At 45.6% G+C, this 20905-nt stretch overlaps 1 protein-coding gene across 1 annotated transcript in view; it reads right to left on the bottom strand.

Moving 5' to 3' along the window:
• Window positions 1–10902: 10902 nt before the first annotated feature.
• sema4f (sema domain, immunoglobulin domain (Ig), transmembrane domain (TM) and short cytoplasmic domain, (semaphorin) 4F) overlaps window positions 10903–20905 on the bottom strand; it is a 49530-nt gene continuing 39527 nt past the window's right edge. The window contains exons 9-15 of the mRNA XM_080022864.1: window positions 16160–16304; window positions 15611–15818; window positions 15106–15215; window positions 14821–14972; window positions 14577–14632; window positions 14208–14398; window positions 10903–13481 (exon numbers count right to left, since the gene is read on the bottom strand). Coding sequence (XP_079878990.1) covers window positions 12738–13481; window positions 14208–14398; window positions 14577–14632; window positions 14821–14972; window positions 15106–15215; window positions 15611–15818; window positions 16160–16304 — 1606 coding nt within the window. The 3' untranslated portion in view covers window positions 10903–12737. The remainder of the gene's footprint in view (window positions 13482–14207; window positions 14399–14576; window positions 14633–14820; window positions 14973–15105; window positions 15216–15610; window positions 15819–16159; window positions 16305–20905) is intronic.

The raw sequence follows: 20905 nt of genomic DNA, 5'->3' as shown, positions 1-20905 counted from the left end.
ACGTTTCTCAACAACAATCCTGATCAAACTAATGGTGTTTTCGAAAATCTCTCCAAACACAAAAACGATTTAAAACATCCACATGAGCACACCAGGCCAGTAGGTGGCAAAAATATGTCATAAAACATAATGTCAAACAGCACCAGTCCAGATTTTGCCCACGGTCCGCAATTTGCCGACCTCCAGCATGAGAAGATAACACTCATGACACTGAATCAGTGTTAATGCTGGCTCTATTCTGTGACTCATAGACATTTACAAGCTTTGAATAAAGGAATCCATAAACAAACAAAAATAGGCTTGGTGGAGCCTTGAGTTGATTTCCAGTCATCAGCTCAATTGTTTTGGTCCCCACCTCACTGAATTTCGTTATCTTCAGGATCTTACAGAGCTCCTCTGTCGACCTCCAGAAGCCGTTTCCCCCCATTCCACAAACAATCCTCTCTCCTTTTCTCTCCAGGCCCCACCCCTTCACCTGTCATCCTGGCTGCAACCAGGTGACCAGGAACAGGAAACTATACATGTCAGCAAAGTAAAAGCATGGCTGACAGAGAGAGAGTTCATCAGAGGTTGAACCTAAAACCTTTCTAATTTACACATCTACATATTACTCCTCACTTGTTCATGGTGTCACAACAACATGCAGTAGAGTGAGGGTCCACCTTTTGCATTTAGATATGAACCTCGTCTACACAACTCAATCTTTTGAGATACATTTTCCACAGACCTTTATGTGGTCATTTTGAGACGACAAGCAAACAGGAACAACACGCTCCGCCTCTTTGCTATAAATCCCAATCACTTCAGATATAATGACAAGGATCCACAAGCAATGATGAGCTGACCTGGTGATATATTTACTTCTTTGCGGGTTGGGTAAGTACTGCTCTCTATCTATCTATCTATCTAAATAGTTTACAAATTGCATGTCCTCTCATATTTTTCAAACATCATACTATGAGAAATTGTCCCATTTAAATCAAAATAAAATAACGATTAAGTCAATATAAAAATATTGACATAATCGTTGCCGCTATTTGCCGACCTCTGACCTCCAGCATCAGAAGATAACACTTATAACACTGAATCAGTGTTAATTCTGACTCCATTCCATGACCCATCGGGATGTACAAGCTATGAATAAAGGAATCCATAAACATACGAAAATAGGCTTGGTGAATGTAATGTGAATGGTGATATCCGATATGACACAATATAACAATCAGCTTAAGTCGAAAGTCCTAATCTTAGTTACCTTCATCTTTCGAGTCCTCCAGTGATCTATTTACAAAGGTCTGGTTAAATGAGGAAATTTAGATTTCGGGGCCTTTAAAGCCATCTTGGCAGTAACAAGAGGATGCACTAAATGGAATTGTATGATATACATTAAATGTATACTAACAAAACCATTTATTATGAAATAAAGAACTGACAAAGGAAAGAACTGGGGATTAGTAGTCCAGCCTTGGGTTGATCTCCAGTCATCAGCTCAATTGTTTTGGTCCTCACGTCACTAAATTTCGTCCTCTCAGGATCTCACAGAGCTCCTCTGTCGACCTCCAGAAGCCGTTTCCCCCCATTCCACAAACAATCCTCTCTCCTTTGCTCTCCAGGCCCCACCCCTTCACCTGTGATCCGAGCTGCAACCAGGTGACCAGGAACAGGAAACTATACATGTCAACAAAGTAAAAGCATGGCTGACAGAGATAGAGTTCATCAGAGGTTGAACCTTGGAAGGGTTTTTAGTATTAAACCTTTCTAATGTACACATCTACATATTACTCCTTACTTGTTCATGGTGTCACAACAACATGCAGTAGAGTGAGGGGGCACATTTTTCGATTTTATATGAACCCCGTCTACACAACTCAATCTTTTGAGATACATTTTCCACAGACCTTTATGTGGTCAATTTGAGACGACAAGCAAACAGGAACAACACGCTCCGCCTCTTTGCTATAAAACCCACTCACTTCAGTTATAATGACAAAGATACACAAGCACATCGGCAATGATGAGCTCTGACCTGGTAATATATTTATTGCTTTGCGGGTTGGGTAAGTACTTCTATCCTTCTATCTGTCTAAATAGTTTACAAATTGCATGTCCTCTCATATTTTTCATACGATGAGAAATTATGTCTCATTTGAATCAAGATACAATAACAATTAAGACAATATTAAATTATTTACTTTCCTATTTTTTTATTGCCCATCCCTATGGATAATATTTTGTTTGTTGCGTTATAGGTTGGCCCCAAATCTCGCTCTCTGAGCCTCAGACTCTGGAGGTCTAGCCGGGGGACCCAATCACCTTGCTGTGCACCAATTCAAACACTGGTACCACAAGGACATACTGGTTCAGGAAGGACCACCAACTCAAGCCCTCCTGCATCTCCGCTATGTGGAGTTTTGGTTCCAGTTCTGTTTCCTATTGTGATGGTTTCAACAGCAGTCAATTTGAAATGGGATTCAACGATTCCCTGATCACCCTGAAAATTAAGAAAGTGGATTTATCTGACTCTGGATTGTATTTCTGTGGGGTTGACAACCATGGACTAGTTGTGATTATGAATGCAACTTTATTAAATGTTCACGGTAAGATCATCCCAAAAGAAAAGCGTTTCATTTTCCTGTCCTAAACATTATACTGAATTATACGTATCATGAAAATTAGGCTTATGATGATAAGAAGACATTTTTATGTTTTATACATGTATAATAGTCACTATGAAATAACACGCGTGTGTTATCACTGTTTAAAAAAAAGTAATTCCCATATTCTAATTATATTCTGTAAATTTATATTCTTCTCTATTTAAAGGCAGTGTTGAATCTCATCAAGAAGACTGTGACAAGGGTCAGGGTAAGATCATCCCTCAGATTTCTTATACGTAAAACAAAAATAAGGCAGATTATGATAAGACATTTTTATATTTTATACATATATAATAGTCACTATGAGAGAAGAAATGTGTGTGTTATCATTGATAAAAAAAAGTAATCCCTACATTTTAATTATATTCTGCTCATTTATAGTCTTATCTATTTAAAGGCAGTGTTGAATCTCATCAAGAAGAGTATGATAAGGGTCAGGGTAAGATCATCCCTCACTTTTTGGCACAAATATTGTCCGGCATGTGAACTCAAATAGATATATATATTTTAAATGTTGGGATATGGGGAGTTTGAGGAAGAAATCACATCTACATTTAAAATGCATCTGTTTTTCTATAAGGATTTGCAATGTATGTAAAGGTTTAACTCTGACAGGTCTGAGGGCTTTGGTAGTCGTTAGTTATAATTTGCGAACTGACTTCGCAGAGTGTCCAGAGTGTCTGGAATTAACCTTGAGTGGTATCATGCTGGGTGGCATCGTTTTTATCTTCACCATGGTCATCGTAGGACTTGTGTACAAAATGAGACAACAATATCAGCTGAATAAAGGTAATGTTTGAGCGTTTGCAGCAAATCTTCTTTTAAGTCAAGTGAATACATCTCCAAAAGCATCTCACTGCTCAATTCTATTGAGATAAGATTTGGATAAATAATAAATCCAGATGAATCTGTCTCTCATTTTCAGCTTTAAATGATCAACTTCAGGCCCAAAGAAGCGAGGTGAATTCTTTAAGAGGCACATAACGAAAATAAAACTTGTAAACTATAACAGTTTATCTATTGAAGTGTTGAATTCTAACTAAGAAAACATGCAGGATCCTTTTTTTTTCTCGAATCAGGAACCAAACAGCCTGAATTACTCAGTATTGAGTTTCCCTCTCAGGACGAACAGAAGAAGTCGGCCCACATCCGAAAAAGAGCTGGAACCTCACGTTGTCTACGCTGCCACCAGATAGGACGATACATCCACACGTAAAATGAGTTTGTGGTACAGTGTGTTTGTGTGCGGTAGTCACTGGGAAATAAAGTCACTTTTGCAATATGCATTGTCTTCTTATTGCTTGTTGCTAAGTCAGGTTGATTGTGACTTGTGTATTCTGAATCTTTGTGAGAGCATTTTTGGTGGACAGCTCTCTTTTATGTTTTTAAATGATCTTTATTTTGCATATTTGAGGTTGGTGTCAGAGCTCTACTGCTCATCACTCACGGCGAGGTGCACAGCAAACATGGACATATTTAATGAGCTAGAAATATAGGAGTGATGAGCTTGAATCCCCCCATTGGATAGAAGAGTAGAGCCCAGCAGGTGGATGCAGGGGAGGTGGAGGGAGCGCAGCAATGAGGCAGCAAAGCAGGTAGGGCAGGAGGGACTGGCTGCTTAAACAGGCCGGCCCATAAGGGTGTCTGTGGTGCCGTCAAATTGTCTGACAGAACTAGCTCTGAAAGCTACGCATCATTTATCGTGGTCCATCTCCTTCCATATGGACTGATATTGGGGTCTTTTTAGTTAGTGAGTAGTTTATAAGCACATTATGTGTCACGTGACGGGCATGTGAAAAATAAACCCTTTTAATCTTGAATATTCAACTCAGATACAGCACTGCATGACGCCATTGCTGTATCTGCTCTGTAGAAATAGAAGGTGTGCATATTGAAAAAAGTAGTGTTGAAAACTTGAAAACAAGTCTAGGAACCTGGTTCCCTGCTTCATCGTCCACGCCATCCATGCCCGGTCTGGCCTCGTCCCGTCCAGGTGTCACGCCTTCCAGACCCGTGGAACCGATCTTGCCTGACTGGGTCTCGCCCTTCATGCCAGTGACTCTCAAAACTCTTACTCTGAAAACGCATATTTCCCCATCCGTTTCTAAACAACAATCCTGGTCACACTAACAGTGTTTTAGAAAATCTCTCCAAACGCAAAAACGATTTAAAACATCCACATGAGCACGCCAGGCCATAAGGTGGCAAAAATGTCATAAAACTTCATGTCAAACAGCACAGAAGTACATAAGGAGCATGCGTATTGAGCTTCCAGTCCGGATTTTGCGCACGTGCAGCAATTTGCAGACCTCCAGGATGAGAAGGTAACACTCATAACACTGAATCAGTTTTAATGCTGGCTCTATTCTGTGACCCATAGACATTTACAAGCTTTGAATAAAGGAATTCATAAACAAACGAAAAATAGGCTTGGTGGATGTAAAGTGGATGGTGATATCGTATATGAGCCAATATAACAATCAGCTCGTCCTAAGTCGTGAGCTTAGTTACGATCCTCCTTCGAGTCCTTCTGTGATCTATTTATTAAGATCTGGTTAAATAAGGAAATTGAGTTTTGGGTGCCTTTAAAGTCCTCTTGGCAGTAACAAGAGGATGTACTAAATGGAAACTTAAATTTATGCTTACATAACAATTCATTCAGAAATTAATTGACACAGGAACGCACTGAGTGTCCATGTAAATGTGCTGGGTTAATCCAAGTCCAAAAGGGCCTCCTTATATAGTCCTCCTCGTCCAGATGAAATGTCCAAAAACACAAAAATGGAATAGTCCTCCCTTCAAAATGCAAAAACAGAATTCAGGAAAAGAAATGCATTGCGAAAAAATAACAAAAAGGGTCCAAAAGAAACAAACTCACCGGACGTAGGACTGGGCTTTGTAGTCGGGCTTTGTGTTGATTTCCAGTCAGAAGAGTGGAGCCCAGCAGGTGGATGCAGGGGAGGTGGAGGGAGCATAGCAAGCAGCAAAGCAGGTAGGGCAGGAGGGACTGGCTGCTTAAACAGGCTGGCCCATAAGGGTGTGGAAGCTTGTGGCGCCGTCAAATTATCTGACAGAACTAGCTTTGAAAGCTGCGCATCATTTATCGTGGAATGGGGGTCTTTTTAGTAAGTGAGTATTTTTCAAGCACATTACGTCTCATGTGACGGGCTTGTACTCAAATACAGCACTGCATGACGTCATTGCGTTTCTACTGTGTAGAAGAAGAGGCCATGCGTATTGAGTAAAGTAGTGTTGGGAACTTGAACACAAGTCCGGCTCATGTGTCCGAGCAAAAGGAATTTGACGATACAGCAACCGAATCAAATTAATTTCACTTTGCTGTTGTTCGGCTGTGCATGTTGGCGTTTACCAGATCTTTACATCTACTTCCTTTGTGCTCTGAATAAGTCAGCCACAAAAGGGTGCGATGTCAACCACAGGAAGACTGGCCCTGAGCTCTGTCACCAGAACCCTATACACAGTAGTTGATCTCTGCTTCATAACCCCGCACAACAAAAGCCTTGCTGTTTTTACACACCCAATTTGGGACTCGCTTCATTTTTGATTAGTGTAGACAAGCTGCAGTCCACTAGTTTTATGTCCATCTTTGAAATATTATTTCTGCGAGCATGACACTCATTTCCCACCTAGAAAAAGAGTTACTCTCCTCTCTGCATTTGTCCAGAAAGGAATGACATTTTGAGATCATAATAATTGTTAAGATAAAGTGCAAAGATACTTCACAGTGGATGACCTACAACTGTGTCCATAGCTTACTACAAGAACACCACACACTCCTTTGTCTGAAAAGTACTGGCTAACTTATAGCAAACACTGATATTCTGCCAAAAAGAATGTACACAAAATCCAATACTTTGTGTGAAAAGCCTTTAACACTCCTTTACAATTCACATTCTGTGATGTCCAACCAAATCTTCTCTTGATATTTCCTGCCATGAGTTCTCAATATTTGTATTTTTGATAGTAATGTTTGGGTCATTTTAAAATAAATAGTCCAACTTCGTAATTTCGCCATCAAGTCGAGTGCGTACCGGAGAGAAGGTAGAAGTTGATTTTTTAAATTTTTATTTTGTTTAGGTAACACACAACCATCAAATCATACACATGCACACATGCCCACGCCCACACCCACACACACCCACACACCCACACACACACACACTACCAATGTCATTCTACCGTTGCTATGAATGACGTTGCATTATGACGTCATAGGATTGTAGCTGTCAAAGTTTCATTTGCGGTTCACACGCCTTTCACATACAGTTCAGTTTGTTGCGGTTACGCATCTTGTCATTTACGCCTGGAAAAGTGACAGAGCTTGGGCTCTTTTGAACGCAAGTTATAATGTCTTTCGGGCCTTGCACTCGTAGACAGGTACAGTATATAGAATCTGTGCGAGCGTGTAACTTTAAGATGTTTGTGAATCCACTGTGAAAGATGTGAAACATATTTGGTTGCACTTTATTTGGATAGTCGAATGTTAATGCTAAACTCAGAACAAACTACATACAGTCCAGTTTCGCAATTGATTTAGTCTTTATACTGCATGCAATACTTTGTGTTAATACTAAGCTCTATCGACTGAAATTTAGAGTTTTAGCACATTACAGTTATCAAAGTCATTGCATGATGCCCCCTGGTAGCTGCGGCAACAGATGGGCGGGGCTATGTGCGGAATTCATGTAATATGTTTACATATTTTTCCATGACGGCTGGATTTCTCAGGAGACCCCGGCACCACCACCCTCCTCTCCAGCCACTCCTGATGGATCTGGTCTCCAGCAGTGCCCCCGACTCCTTCTCCAGGTGGAGGAGCATGAGCAAGCCAGTGAGCCCGGTGCCCAAAATAACTCTGTGCCCCTGGAGCCACGGCTGGCTGACCCTCACCAGAACCCGGAGGGACATGAAGAACCTGGACGCGGAGAGGGAGAGCTGAACCCACCCAGAGCCTCCCCTAGCACAATGGAGGTCTCTTCCCTCGGGGACGAGGTACCTGAATTGAAACTTCTTTGGTTTGGCTACCTCCACATGGAACTAATCTAAACGAAGTGCTTCCATGACTACCCAACTGTGCTCTCGCTCTCTGTACGTCTCTCTGTCAGGCTCAGGAGGGGAGATGGAGGGAGTCGGAGGAGCAGGAGGAGCAGGAGGAGCTTGGGGTGCTCATGGAGGAGGTCCTTGCATTTCACCTTTTGATTTCTGTGGCTCAAGGACGGTTTCCCGGGCTGACCCCCCAGACGCTCCAGCTCTTCCACCGCGAGGAGTAGTATGGTCTGTAACTGGGAAGTTGACCCCGCTGCTGGATGCAATTGGCACTGCACCTCCATCCTGGTGCTAGACCACCACGCCACTGCATTTAAATGTAAATAGTAATAGATGTTGATTATGTAATATAATAAGTATAGTTTTTAGGGTTAGCTAACCCTAACCCTATTCTCTAAGTAGACAAATGGACAGAATTTGGGCTAGATTTCTAAGAAATCCTCTTAATTCAAAGAAATGAATGTTGGTACAAATAAATAAATATGTATTTATATTTGTAATGTATTTGACTATATATATATGTTTTCCTTTTATAAACTATTTTGAAGCAATAGTTGAGCAACAGTAACATAAATAGTAGTGGAAGCTGGTGATGATATTGGCGGGGAGGGCATACACCCAAACTTATAGTTGTTTGTAATGAATGATTCAACAGCTCTTCATTTTTAAACCAAGTTATGTGCAATTTCTCCATCAATAGGTCATTGAACTGTTGAATTGAATCAGTTCCGATGCTGGGGCGGTGAGTTAAACGCCTCTCCTAACGGGAGCATACTGGATCTATGCCCTCAAAGCCACCTGTGGTCAAATCCCACAGCAGTGGCTGCCTTATCAGAGGAGATAGCAGCATTATTAAGGAAGGGCAATATCAGTCATTGCACTAGCGAACAGCCCGACTGACTTCTATATTTCTACTACTTCTTGGTTCCCAAACAGACAGGGGGAATGAGTTCAATTCTGGATTCTTCTTCAATTCTCACCAGCTCCCAACAAACTGATTGTACTGAAAGATTGTAAAGAGAGCGTTCCGCATGCTGACTACGCAGCGTTTTGCTGTGTTACATCATGCCAGGGGACTGGTTCAGTCGCTCTCAGGAGTTAGGGTTAGGGTTAGGGTTAGGGTTTGTTTTCAAATACCCATCCTAATGGCACACAAGCGGTTTCTTCACTTTACCATTATGGGAATAACCTAGAGTACCAGCGCATACCGTTCGGTTATTCCCGGTTAGTCCAGAACATACCTTTTCAAAGTGCGTGGAGAGGGCACTGAATCAACTTCGATGGAGAGGTAGGAGAATATTGTTCTACAGGTATCTAGACGATATTCTTGTGTTCTCTTCTTCCCCAGAGTTAGCAAGAGCACACACCCAAGTCTCTCCCATTATCAACTGGGAGAAGAGCACTCCTCTTCCCAGACAGTGGGTGGATTACTTTGGCATTCATCTGGACTCTCTATCCACACTGACCCCTCGTCAGGCCTCCCATCAGGACGCTTTCATGGCATCCAGAGATGGTACATTCATCTCAAAGTGGATTCTGTGAGCCACAGAGCATGTTTGCTGATGGTCCCAGCCACGATCGCCGCCAAGCTGAACCATTGGGGAGAAACCGTGTTATGCTCCTTGGCACGCCCCTGGTAACGCCCCTGGGAACGCCCCTATCTTCATAGATGAGTCTCTGACGGGATGGGGAGGAGCATGCCAAATTCTCCATCCCAACACATCAATGTGTCGGAACTCTACACAGTCCTTCTGGTGCTACAACAGTTTTCCTCCTTTTTAAGGAACCGCAACGTCCTAGTCGGGATAGAAAACCAATCGGCGGCGGCTTATATCAGCCGACAGAGCCGAGTGAGGTCAGTGAACCTGCATCGCTCAGCAGGCAGACGGTGGCACTGGGTGAATGCCAACCTCCGCAGCCTGAGATTACTCTACATTCCGGGAATACAGAATGTAGGGGCCGATTTGATAGCCTGCGGGGGACCATCAGAGAACTAATGGCGCCGGAACCCGGACATAGTTAGACAGATGGCGCCATTCTGGAGAAGTGCGGCAACCAGGCAACCCGTTCTGGTTCTCCCTTCTCTGCAAACCGCAGTGGGAGTGGATACTTTTGCACACGCCCCCAGGCCCTTGCTATGTGTTCCCACGGATCCACCTCATAGACTGCCTGCTGACGACAATGAGAGCGGGGAGTGTGCCTCGTTCTAGTAGCCCCATAGTGCATGTGGGCAGCCTGTTTTTCTGAGCTGGTCCAGTTACTGGTGGACAAACCATGGCAAATACCCAGATGTAGTGTGGGAATGGTGTGTTTTAAGCAGCCACACCTGTCTTGTGTCTAGGTAATTGGGCCAGATCAGGGCGGCTGTTGCTCATGACAGTAATCAATGAGTGACAGGTAAAAACCCCATCCCCATACACACACACACAAACAGGAGAGGACCTGAGATGTTGTCCATCTGATCCAGGCTTGTTCCACCTTGCCCACTCTCTACAATAAAACTGGTACTTTAAAACCGGTACAATAAAACTTGTACTTTAAAACCGGTGCAATAAAACTGTCACTTTTCATTACATTGCCTGTGTCTCTGTGTCGGGGTGGCCCTGAAAACGCCACTCGTTTAGCATTGGGCAGCCAAAACTGCCACACCAAGTTCCTTGGGTGCCATTTCTCAGGCACAGGAGATGACAAAACAGCGCCCGATTCTCGGTCAGCCACTTGTGGCCCGGTATCTGAAATGTTGAGGCTACAACAACGGGGGTTGTCATTCTGCGTTAATACAATACAGAGTTGCTAGTGCTTTTATAGCGGCAGGTCACAGCTGATAGTCTGATGGGTACATTCAAATTTTGTTTCAGCAGGGTGCGCACACGCGCCAGGGAAGCCAGTCAGGACGAAACTAGAGGGCTTTGCCTCGGACCCCAAGTTCAGGTCATACATATATACAGGATCTTAATATAATAATAATGACAGATAAAGGGGAAGGTCAGGAGCTGTTAACAGTACAACAACAAAGACTTCAACGTTCGCACCACATTTGCATTTAGAAATATCTACCATCCATACACATATTGAATGTTTCAACAATGACTCCAGTGTTTCACACATAACATAAACATCAACAATTTTGGTGTTAGCCGTTTATTTCAGTTGATTTTAGTTCATTTTTTTTCCTCGTTCATAAATAGCCTTCTGCCTCTCTCATCATCCACTTTGGTGAAACATAATGAAGAAAACTTTTCATTACATTGCTCTTGCCATGTCATTTTAACATAAAACTATGAAAATATAATGGCTGGGAAAGTCATTAGATATTGTGGGCGACTGTAGGTGCCATTGTTAGTGTTGTTTCCAACAGCTCCCATGTGGTGTGTGTTGTGGCCTCACCTCTGGGTTTACTCCAGGACCCAAACCCAAGGGGTTATTTTGCAATGTGAGATCGACAGACTTCAAAGTAGTGACACCTATTCACCTGCACACAAAAAACAATTGTACTGTTTAAAAAAAAAAACCAATACAATTAAAATAGTTGTGGTTATACACTAGGTGTATAAAATGGTCCTTCCTGTGGCAGTGGTATAAGCTCTTACATTGACATCAGTTGTATAAAACATACGAGTGAGCGTGAGCATAGTACTTTGTTGTATCATAATTTAACTCACAAACATACACACATGCACACACAAAAGACACCTTTCCCTCCTCCGGCGTGTCAGCAGTGATCTAACCTGAAGCCTCGCTGGGTTTTCATATTTTTCCTATGGGACAGCGATGCTGTGTTTACAGAAGCATTTTCAGGCTTTTTTATTACAAAACGACATGACAAAAGCAATACAAGACATTATTTCGATATTTTTGTGTGTTGTACAGCACGGAGGTAAAAACTGTGTCTGTCCGTGAGGCAGACGAAAAATCTTCATCGGAATTCACATTTGCACAAACGGTGATGCTGGATGCATCTTTGCCTTTGCATGCAGTGCTACGTGAGGTTCCCGCCCTGATTTCGGTTGGACGGAACGGCGTCACTCATCATTGGGACTCTGCCACCGCCATGACCTTCATGGCCGACTCCGATGGCTTTCCCCGCCAGATCTTGATGGTTGTAGTCCATCACAAAGTTCGAACTTCATTCTCGCTATATTGCAGACGATACATCTTTCGTGCATCGGCCCCTTGCGCTGTGTCAGGGCCAGGATTAACACAGGTTGCCGGGGGCAATGTGTGGCTCTGACCTCGACACTGGTGGGTCCGCGGAGCTGGGATATTCAGATTGCGTCCAGGTGAAAGAGGGACATAGAGAGAACAACGAGGACAAAGAGGGAGAGAGAGAGAGAGAGAGAGAGAGAGAGAGAGAGAGGTGGTAGAAAAATCAAAGTGCTACTTTGTCCCTTGCAGTCCAACTGGGGCAACAGGACAACAACGACAACAACAGGGAATGAGGAGAAAAAGAATATGGCTTTTTTTTTCTTTTCTTTTTTTTCCCAGGTCTACGAATGCAGACGCTCCATCTTTGTTTACAGGTCTCAATGTTTTGACTTCTGCTCTTCTTAGGATCTCTGAATGACCGCGGGCAGACTCCACGTTCCACGTCAACAGACGTCAGAAACAGTTCTGGCCTGTCGGCGTCCACAATGCGTTTTACAATTTAAGCCTGCGCTCTCATCTGGAGTAACGATGACGACAATAGAACCTCTCAAGGTTCTCTCAGTGGGGTTCCTTTGTGTCACTATTTTTCCTCTAAGATTTCCTTAATTTATTCCGTCGTCAATGATTTATACGAGCATACACACATGTAGTTTTACATGCTTGGGTATAAACTTCTCATATATCATACATTTCTCTTTATAGTACCCTCCTCGTCTCACAGCTCCTGGGGGCAGCCGTTTGGTGGCAGCCATCTTGCTTGCCTCCCAGTACATTTTCAGTTTGATTGGTTTTGGAAGTGCAAAGCGGTACCCACTCATACATTTACCCATCGTTTTTCTGTGGTACAGTCAGTAAAAGAATGTTCCTTCATATCGAATTCTCCTCGCATTGGGCCAGCGGAGCTGACGACTTGAAGATGGGGAAGCTCGCCATCTCCTCTTCCAGTCCTTTCATGCTCTCCGCTAACCCCTCCCCGAGTCCCTCGTCCTCCTCGTCCCCCTCGCCTGCCTCTCTCTCCCCGCCCTCTAAACTCCCCCTCTCCCTCTCCCCTGTCCTTCCGTCCAGCATGTCTGCTGCTAATATCTCGGCGGAGAGCTTCAGCCCTGTGCTGCTGGTGTTGCAGCTGGAGTTGGAGTAGATGGCTTTGCCGTGGCCGTTGACAGGGTTGCTGCTCAGATTCATCAGATTGCCGGTGTAGCTGTTGACGTTGTGACCTCCGTTGCCCTGGCTGGCGATCAGCGACGTGGTGGTGGTGGCGGTGGTCATCGCCGTCCCGTTGCGTTTGTCCGTCAGTGGGAAAGCCTCGGAGAGCAGGCTGGCGCTGCTGGGAGACTGGGGCGTGGCTGAGGAACCCAATAAGTCCCGCCCCTTCTCTGACGACAGCGAATGGTCGGGCAGGTGGCGGCCCTGGCGGCCCATCCCGCGCCGACGGTTGAGTAAGCACAACAGCGATCCCGTCAGGATGCCCCCGCCGAAGCAGAGGATGTATAAGGCCAGAACCTGGCGGCCTCCGCCCGTCCCCACGTTTCCTCCGGCGCTGGGGTCTTCCAGCGTCAGCTGATAGGCGGCTCTGTGGCAGGAGGAGGGCTCTCTCAAGCCCGGAGCCGACTCCTGAAGCACAGAAAAGAAAGTAGGGGAGCGAGTGAAGAGGGAGAAGAATGGTTGGTACCTCTAGTGTGTGCTCTCCCTCCCCATCACACAGACCATGATAAACATGTTTGTTCCATATCAATGAAATAAATATAGATAGCTAGTCCCAGTTGTGACAGAACAGAACAGTGTAAAGATCTGAAGTGTTAAATATATATATATATATATATATATATATACATATACATACACACACAAATGTATATACATGTGTTTATGACACAAAATATACCAATAAAATAAGAACAGAGTTTTCTGAACAGGGATGCATTGATACCACTTTTTCCATTGCAGATACAGTTTTTGAGTCCAACATGTGAAACAAGCTGGACCCTTCCGGCTTCAGGAATGAAAAGCTTGTTATTTCTACCTTAATCTTGCTCCACTCATGCACTTTTAATGATTCGTTTTACCTCTCGTTGTGCTTATCATCAAACCCACATGTTTGGATCCAAATACCGAGGAGGACTTAACGTCAGATGTCTACATCTGCACTTCCCACCTCCCATTACTTTTACTGAACAGCATATACTTAGAGATTGCTTCCAGATTATTTGTGACGTTATAATTAACCTATGACTGTTTTCCCCTCCATTAGTGTGACGAAAGATGCTTCTATGCATAAGATCCTCATATAAAAAAAAAAAAATTGTGCAAGAGAAATTCCGCGTCGCTCTCGCAGCGCACCTGACACAAACAGACGTAGGTGCCCAGGCTCTCCTCAGAGACGGTCACCACCAGGTCGGAGTGGTGCTGCCGGGTGTGCCGGTGCGGAGGGTGCTGCCAGCTGCAGGGCCACGGCGACACCTGGACGCAGGGCAGCAGGAGACGCAGCCCCAGCGAGACGCGCAGCTCCCTGACGGACGGCGAGCAGCGCTCTGCAGGGGGGCGAGGGGGGTGGGGGAGGGGGAGGAGGGGAGCGGGGGGACAGAGAGTGAGAGGAAGCACAGAGGCCCTCCCTCAGTACAGCGACGAAGCCGGGGCGATAAAATCGGACGAGGGGATTGGCTGCCGGCTTGGTCACCGTGATGAAGCAGGGGCGCTGACAACACTCACCCTCTCTGCTCTCGCATCTTCTGAGGGCGTCCTCCACCATGTCACCTGGAGCTAGCCTGGGGGAGGGGGAGAGAAAGAGAGAGAGAGAGTGATATTTAGAGGGACACAGATCTATTTTGATATTTTGGCTACCCACCTGGAGACTTATGAGTGTGCAAATGTCTTCAAGTTACTCATATCTAATTGACTTGGTTTTATTATAAAGTATGTGTGCATAACACACTGGTGCTCATCTGTAACTCACTCGGCCACGGTGGGCACGCAGGCCCCTTCCTTGGGGCCCCACACGCAACCAAGCCCTCGGGCCCGGGCGCACACCTCGCAGCTGGTGTACAGAGAGCAGCCTTCAGCCTGGACACGGGCGAGGGAGAGAGAGGTGCTGACCAGAGCCTCACCCTGGGGGAGACACCGAAGGGGAGGGAGGGGCAGATACAGAAAGTTAAAAGAGTGTGTGTGTGTGTGTGTGTTAAAAGCTAAAAAAAAAAAAATGAAGAAGAACCTTCAGTTTGTCAAGGTTTGAGTGCTGTACCTTGTGCAGCAGTATATTGGTGATGGGCTCCTCGGCTGGGAACAGTGGGATCTCCTGCAGTAAGGTGGTGTTGTGGCCCACTACGGCCACACGGTGGAGCTCCCCGTGATCTGCATCACATACACATGCACGCACGCACATAAACACACGCACAAGCGCACACACAGTCAATCACACTTTCCATCCTCTTTAGGTCTCCCTCCTTTCTTTTTCATGTTTTGTTAAATGCTTGCATCCATGAGTGATGTCATTTTCTGGTGGGAGTATGTAGTTACATGTATCCTACATGTATAAGTAAGACAAAGTATAAGTATGAGTAAGCCCTTAAAGCATGATTTTCTTTTGTATGATTTAGACTCCACTCCATGTGCATGTTTTCCACCGTAGACACACTGCGCTCTTTCACCCACCAGCTCAACACAAGTATCCTTTCCATGATAAGGCCTCCTTTCTCCCCCATCCGTCTCTCCCCCTCTCTCTTCCTTCATCTCTCCATCACCCTCACCTGTACCCAGGTGGAGCACCGCCGCCCTCGGCTCGGCCCCTGTGAGGGTCACGGCCATCTTGGTGTACGTCACTGCCCTCCTGACCAGCAGGGGCGCTGCGGTCACACTGTTCTCCATGAGCGGGTGGTCCCGGGTGAAGGACAGCACCTTGTCGGGCAGCTTCAGGGACGACTCGAACCCCTCCGCCTTCAGAGCGTTGTTCAGGCACTGTTGGAAAACAACATGGTCGGTCAATAGATGGTGGAGTGGCACACAGTGTCCCGTGGCGGTTAACCTCGGTACTTTTGGTCTCCCCAATTTTTTGTTTTTTTTTTATCTACGGCACATCATGACACACAGACGTTCCAAACACAAGGCTTGAAAATAAATCGTTGGTTGTCCATTTGCTCCAAAAAGCAATGTCACATACGAAGCAAGCTTTACTTTGAGGTAAGGTAAATACATTGAATGAAGAAGTGATACAAGACATTGAATCTGTGCTATCAAGGTGGCAGTAGAGGAGGTCCCGGTGTCTGTTAGCGCAGTTTATTGGCGGCAGAGTTTGGTACCTGGCCCGGCCGTGGGGTAGGGACCGGCTCTGGGTTGATCCAGTTCTCACAGGTCTTCTTCAGCTCCTTGAAGGGACCCCCGTCCATCACTTTACTGATGTCGGAAAGACTGAAAACACACACTGCCGACAAGTCCTCGTGCTCCCTAAGGGCAAAAAAAAAGGCAAAGGTTTTTTTCTATTATTATAGTCATTTTATTATTTGGCTTTTTTTCCTATTAAAAGCACAAATCCCTAAAAACATGTCCCTAAAGTGCTCAGTCATCTCTCCTGTCAGGAGACTTGAATCTAATACTTTGTAGTAGTTAGTATTAAATCAGAAAATGGCAACGCCTTGATACCGTTAGGGCTAAGGATGGAGCCATACTTCAGAACCCTAAACTTCAAGATCTGAATTTATGCTCATGACAAAATAATCAATTTCTCTTCCTTTTAGGCATCAAACACATTCCTGTCAGACATCTCGCATAGAAAATAAAGTTTATTATAACTATATGTAACATTTGAGTTTGGAATGTGGGAATACTCTAACATGTTTTTACCGGGTAAGATCCATCTTTTGTTGGAATATTGGTATCTGATTTTTGTGTAGGGGATCTCAAGGACGTAGGTTCGGTTTTTCCCATTTATAGGGAAATAGGGCTGTTATAGGGCTGTTTTTTGTGCAACGGATAATTTCTCTCACTATACTGCTAGTGTACAGTATATTCACTTGTATTTTTTTTTTTACTTTTTACAGTACACTGCTGATCTCAGAATATTCATATAATTTACCTGCTGCTCCTCTATCTCCGTGTCTCTACTCTGTTGGTGACAGCTGCAGAGCTTTCTGCACCTCATACAATGGTAGATAAAATAGTGTGCGGCACAGAAATTCAGTCGTCATGAAGACATGTTTTAGGGGTGCACCCCGAACATATTGTGGGTGCAATGGATCACAAAACTCACGGTTCGGATATCACAGTTTTTATAAAACAATCCTCAATTGTTAAATTAAACTACAATGTGAGGCACGCATGATACCTTTCTCCTTTAAACATGGTAGTGAATGAAAAAATATGATAAGATCCGTCCCCAGTGACTGAATTTAATTCCCATAAGTAACCAGTATCATGTTTGATTTCTCCTATTTATAACAAACTAAATTCCATGAAAAATTAAGCAAGTTACAGTCGATTTTGTACAGAAGTCTGCATCTCTCAATACACATTGTATTTGTTTACTAGCGGCGCTTGACCGCTCCAATATGGCGGAGGCCTAGACGCATAGCGGCGACACACAGCAGCTCATTTTCTCGAAAATGTGGTAAAATAGCCGCAACATAGCGCAACGTACTGTGAACGCATCATGGCGCTTCAGAGTAAAACACAGCACGCATCTGTCTTGTCTATCTTCTTTTCACTCTGCATCTTCAACTCTGCATCAAGATTTATGGAATTATTATTTTAAAAAGTAACAGTGGCAGCAACACTGTATTTCGCAATGATTGTGTAATTTTGCAATTGATCCGCGGTTCATCCGCGCGCCGAACTGTGGGGGAGCAATCTGTACGGATCACGGATTAACTGCGTTCCGTTACACCACTATAACATATTAAGGGAATTTCCCGCATCTCCCCGCGCCCCGCATTATCATGTGATGTCTTTGTGACGTCATAACTCTCCCCGTATAAAGCTGACCGCAGGTCCCCGACACGACGAGGAAGGAGGACACAGGTTGAGGACGGCGGCAGACCCAGTTCTGCCATCAGCCTCTGTCCTTCGTCCTTCCTCGCAAGGTGCTTCCCATCTCCAAATCCTGAGCCCCCGATAGCACGAACGGGCCCAGCGATGAACCCAGCAGACGCCGACCACCTCCGCATCGCGCTCTCCAAACAAGGAATCACCATCGGGCGACACGAGCAGCAGCTGAGCAGCATCACCGAGGGGCTCCAGGTCCTATCCGAGCGCCATGACCAATCGTTCCAAATTCTCATGGAGCAGATCCAGAGCCTGGCGCTAAACCTCCACTCAGCCCAAACTATTCAGGCTACTCCTCCAGCCATTGCTCCCTCTCCACCCATTGGTTTCCCGGTTAACCTAGAAACACTGGATGCCAGAGTGCCCAACTTGCCTCACCCAGAGCGCTATGCAGGAGATCCAGGGTCCTGTCGCTACTTCCTCTTCCAGTGCTCGCTGGTGTTCGAGGTCCAGCCGTCAGCTTTCCCTTCCGATGGCTATCGCATCGCCTACATCGTCACCCTCCTGTCCGGTAAAGCGCTCGCCTGGGCGTGCACCGTGTGGGAGAAGCAGTCGCCAATATGTTCGAGTCACCACCTGTTCACTACTGAGATGAGGAGGGTTTTCGACCACCCGGTATCCCAAAAGGAAAGGGCCCGTGAGCTTCTTTATCTTCGACAGGGTCTGAGTAGTGTGGCCGATTATGCCATTGAATTCCACACACTGGCGGCCGAGAGCGGATGGAGCTCCGACGCTCTGTTCAATGTGTTCCACCACGGACTGTCCGACATAATCAAAGACGAGCTCGCCTCCCGGGACCTCCCTACCAATCTCGACTCCCTCATCACGTCAGCCATCCACATAGACAATTGTTTACGCCAGCGAAGGAGGGAGAAGAGAGCGTCCCTACCGACGGCATATGTTTCAGCCCTGCCTGCCGGTCATTCATGCATGCGTCAGTGTTCCCAAGTTCCTGCTTCCACCATTCTTCCTGACTCCGTCCCGGAACGGGATCCCCTCAACAGGGTGCCTTCACCTGAGCCCATGCAGATCGGAAGGACAAAGCTGACCCGTTCCAAGCGTAAGAGGAGGCTTCTAACTCACAGTTGCTTTTACTGTGGACAGCCCGGCCACTTTGTTGCCACCTGTCCAGTAAAAGAGCAGGCTTGCCAGTAGGTGGGAGAATACTGGTGAGCCATACCAACCTCCGGTCCATCTCCCGCATATCACTCCCAGCTTCCTTCCTCTGGCAGAATCATTCCCATTCGCTTTTTGTGCTCATTGTTTCTGAGGCAGATGAGAGTTTTATTGACTTCATGCTGGCCCAGCAGTTGGGCATAACCGCCTATCCTCTGAAAGTTGTCCTGGACGGCCATACTATTGCCAGGGTGAATATCATCACGGTCAGCCTCCTCATTTCTGGAAAACGTCACAAAAAGATACTATATCTGCTTGATTCCCGCCACATCTTGGGCCACCCACGGCCCAGGGAACACATCCCCCATATTGACTGGCTCGCTGGTTCCATTGTTGGATGGAGTCCCGATTGTCATGCCAACAACCCTAGGACTGCTCAGCACCCCTTAGCGTTACCCCCCTCTTGTTCCATAAACATCACAGATCTGTCCAAAGTCCTACCAGAATATTCCGACCTGGAAGAGGCTTTTAGTGAGTACCGTGCCACTACTCCGCCTCCTGACTGTGCCACTCACCCCCTACGGCAACATCACCTGGAAGGTTCGTCCGTCGTTGTCATCAGGACGGGAGAAGAGCCGGCTCCACCCTGCTCTGCAGGTACCGACGACAGGCAGACCGCCACCAGACTCCTGCGCCCAACTTCTTCCCAGGACAGAAGGTGTGGCTCTCCACCCGGAACCTCTGCCTTCTCGTCAAGTCGTGCAGGTTGAAACCCCGGTTCATTGGGCCCTTCCCCATCACAAAGGTGATCAGTCCCCCTGCTGTCCAGCTTCAGCTTCCCTGCACTATGGGCATCAATCCAAAGCTCCAAGCGTTCCGACTGAAGCCAGTGACCTCCAGCCAGCTGGCCCCACACTCTGGCCTCCCACGATAAATCTGAACATGCGGTTTCAACACACTCCCAAGTACCTTCATAGTGACACAAATCAAAGCTTCGAATAACAAAACCTTCAGTCTGCTTCTCACAAAGATTTCCGTCATTTATGTGTTTCCATCAACAAATTGTGGCTCATAATTATTCATCATATCAGCGTGACATTGATCATTATAATACCAGCCCAATCCCAATAACAAATGTGATAGTAATTATTGGCTAACAGAGATATGATGACCAAAATATTGTGCATTCCTGCCAAAAATATTCATACTACAATCATTCATGAGAGGCTATTAGTGTAGCATACAGCTGTTTAAAGGAAGGGGATGGGACGTAATTTATCCTGACGGTCCATTGTTTATTATCTGATGAAGTTGGGACTGAGCTCAGTTGAATAAAAGTGGAAAGTGTTAGTGTCGAAAACACATCTTGACTTGGTGACTTTATAAACCGGGTAGACAACTCGCTGGAGTGTTTACTGCGCCTCATACAATGTTACATCAAGTCATGATGGAGAGAAATATTGAGACCGCCTGAGAGAAAATAATGAACTTGCACCCCACCAACCAAACCCAGCCTGTGCCGATGTGATTGGCCGCTACAAGGGAAAAAAAACGTGGCCGCAGTTTATTGCGCCCAGAGCTGCTCGGCTAGACTCGACCACTCAATGACTCGGGGGACTTGGCACCCACGGGCCAAACGCGACCACAGGAAAAAAGGTGTCGGTGGGTGAAGAAGGGTACTAATGAATTCAACGATGGGCATTAAGATGGTCCAGGTGGGCTTCTTAAAACTTGGGTTATTTTATAGAAAGTTCTGCTCGAGGTTCTAGGAAAATTGTCTTTTCTGTTTCACGCGTTCCCAAACAGTAAAATGCTGCACCTCTGCTTTTGATATCATGTGTTACATTATATTTTATATTACACTTTGCTCTGCCTCTAGTCTAAATGGCAAA

Source organism: Zeus faber, assembly GCF_960531495.2.
Source record: "Zeus faber genome assembly, chromosome: 22".
In the NCBI taxonomy this organism is placed as follows: Eukaryota; Metazoa; Chordata; class Actinopteri; order Zeiformes; family Zeidae; genus Zeus; species Zeus faber.
The sequence above is the reverse complement of the archived record's forward strand: the minus strand, read 5'-3'. Positions and strand labels throughout refer to the sequence as shown.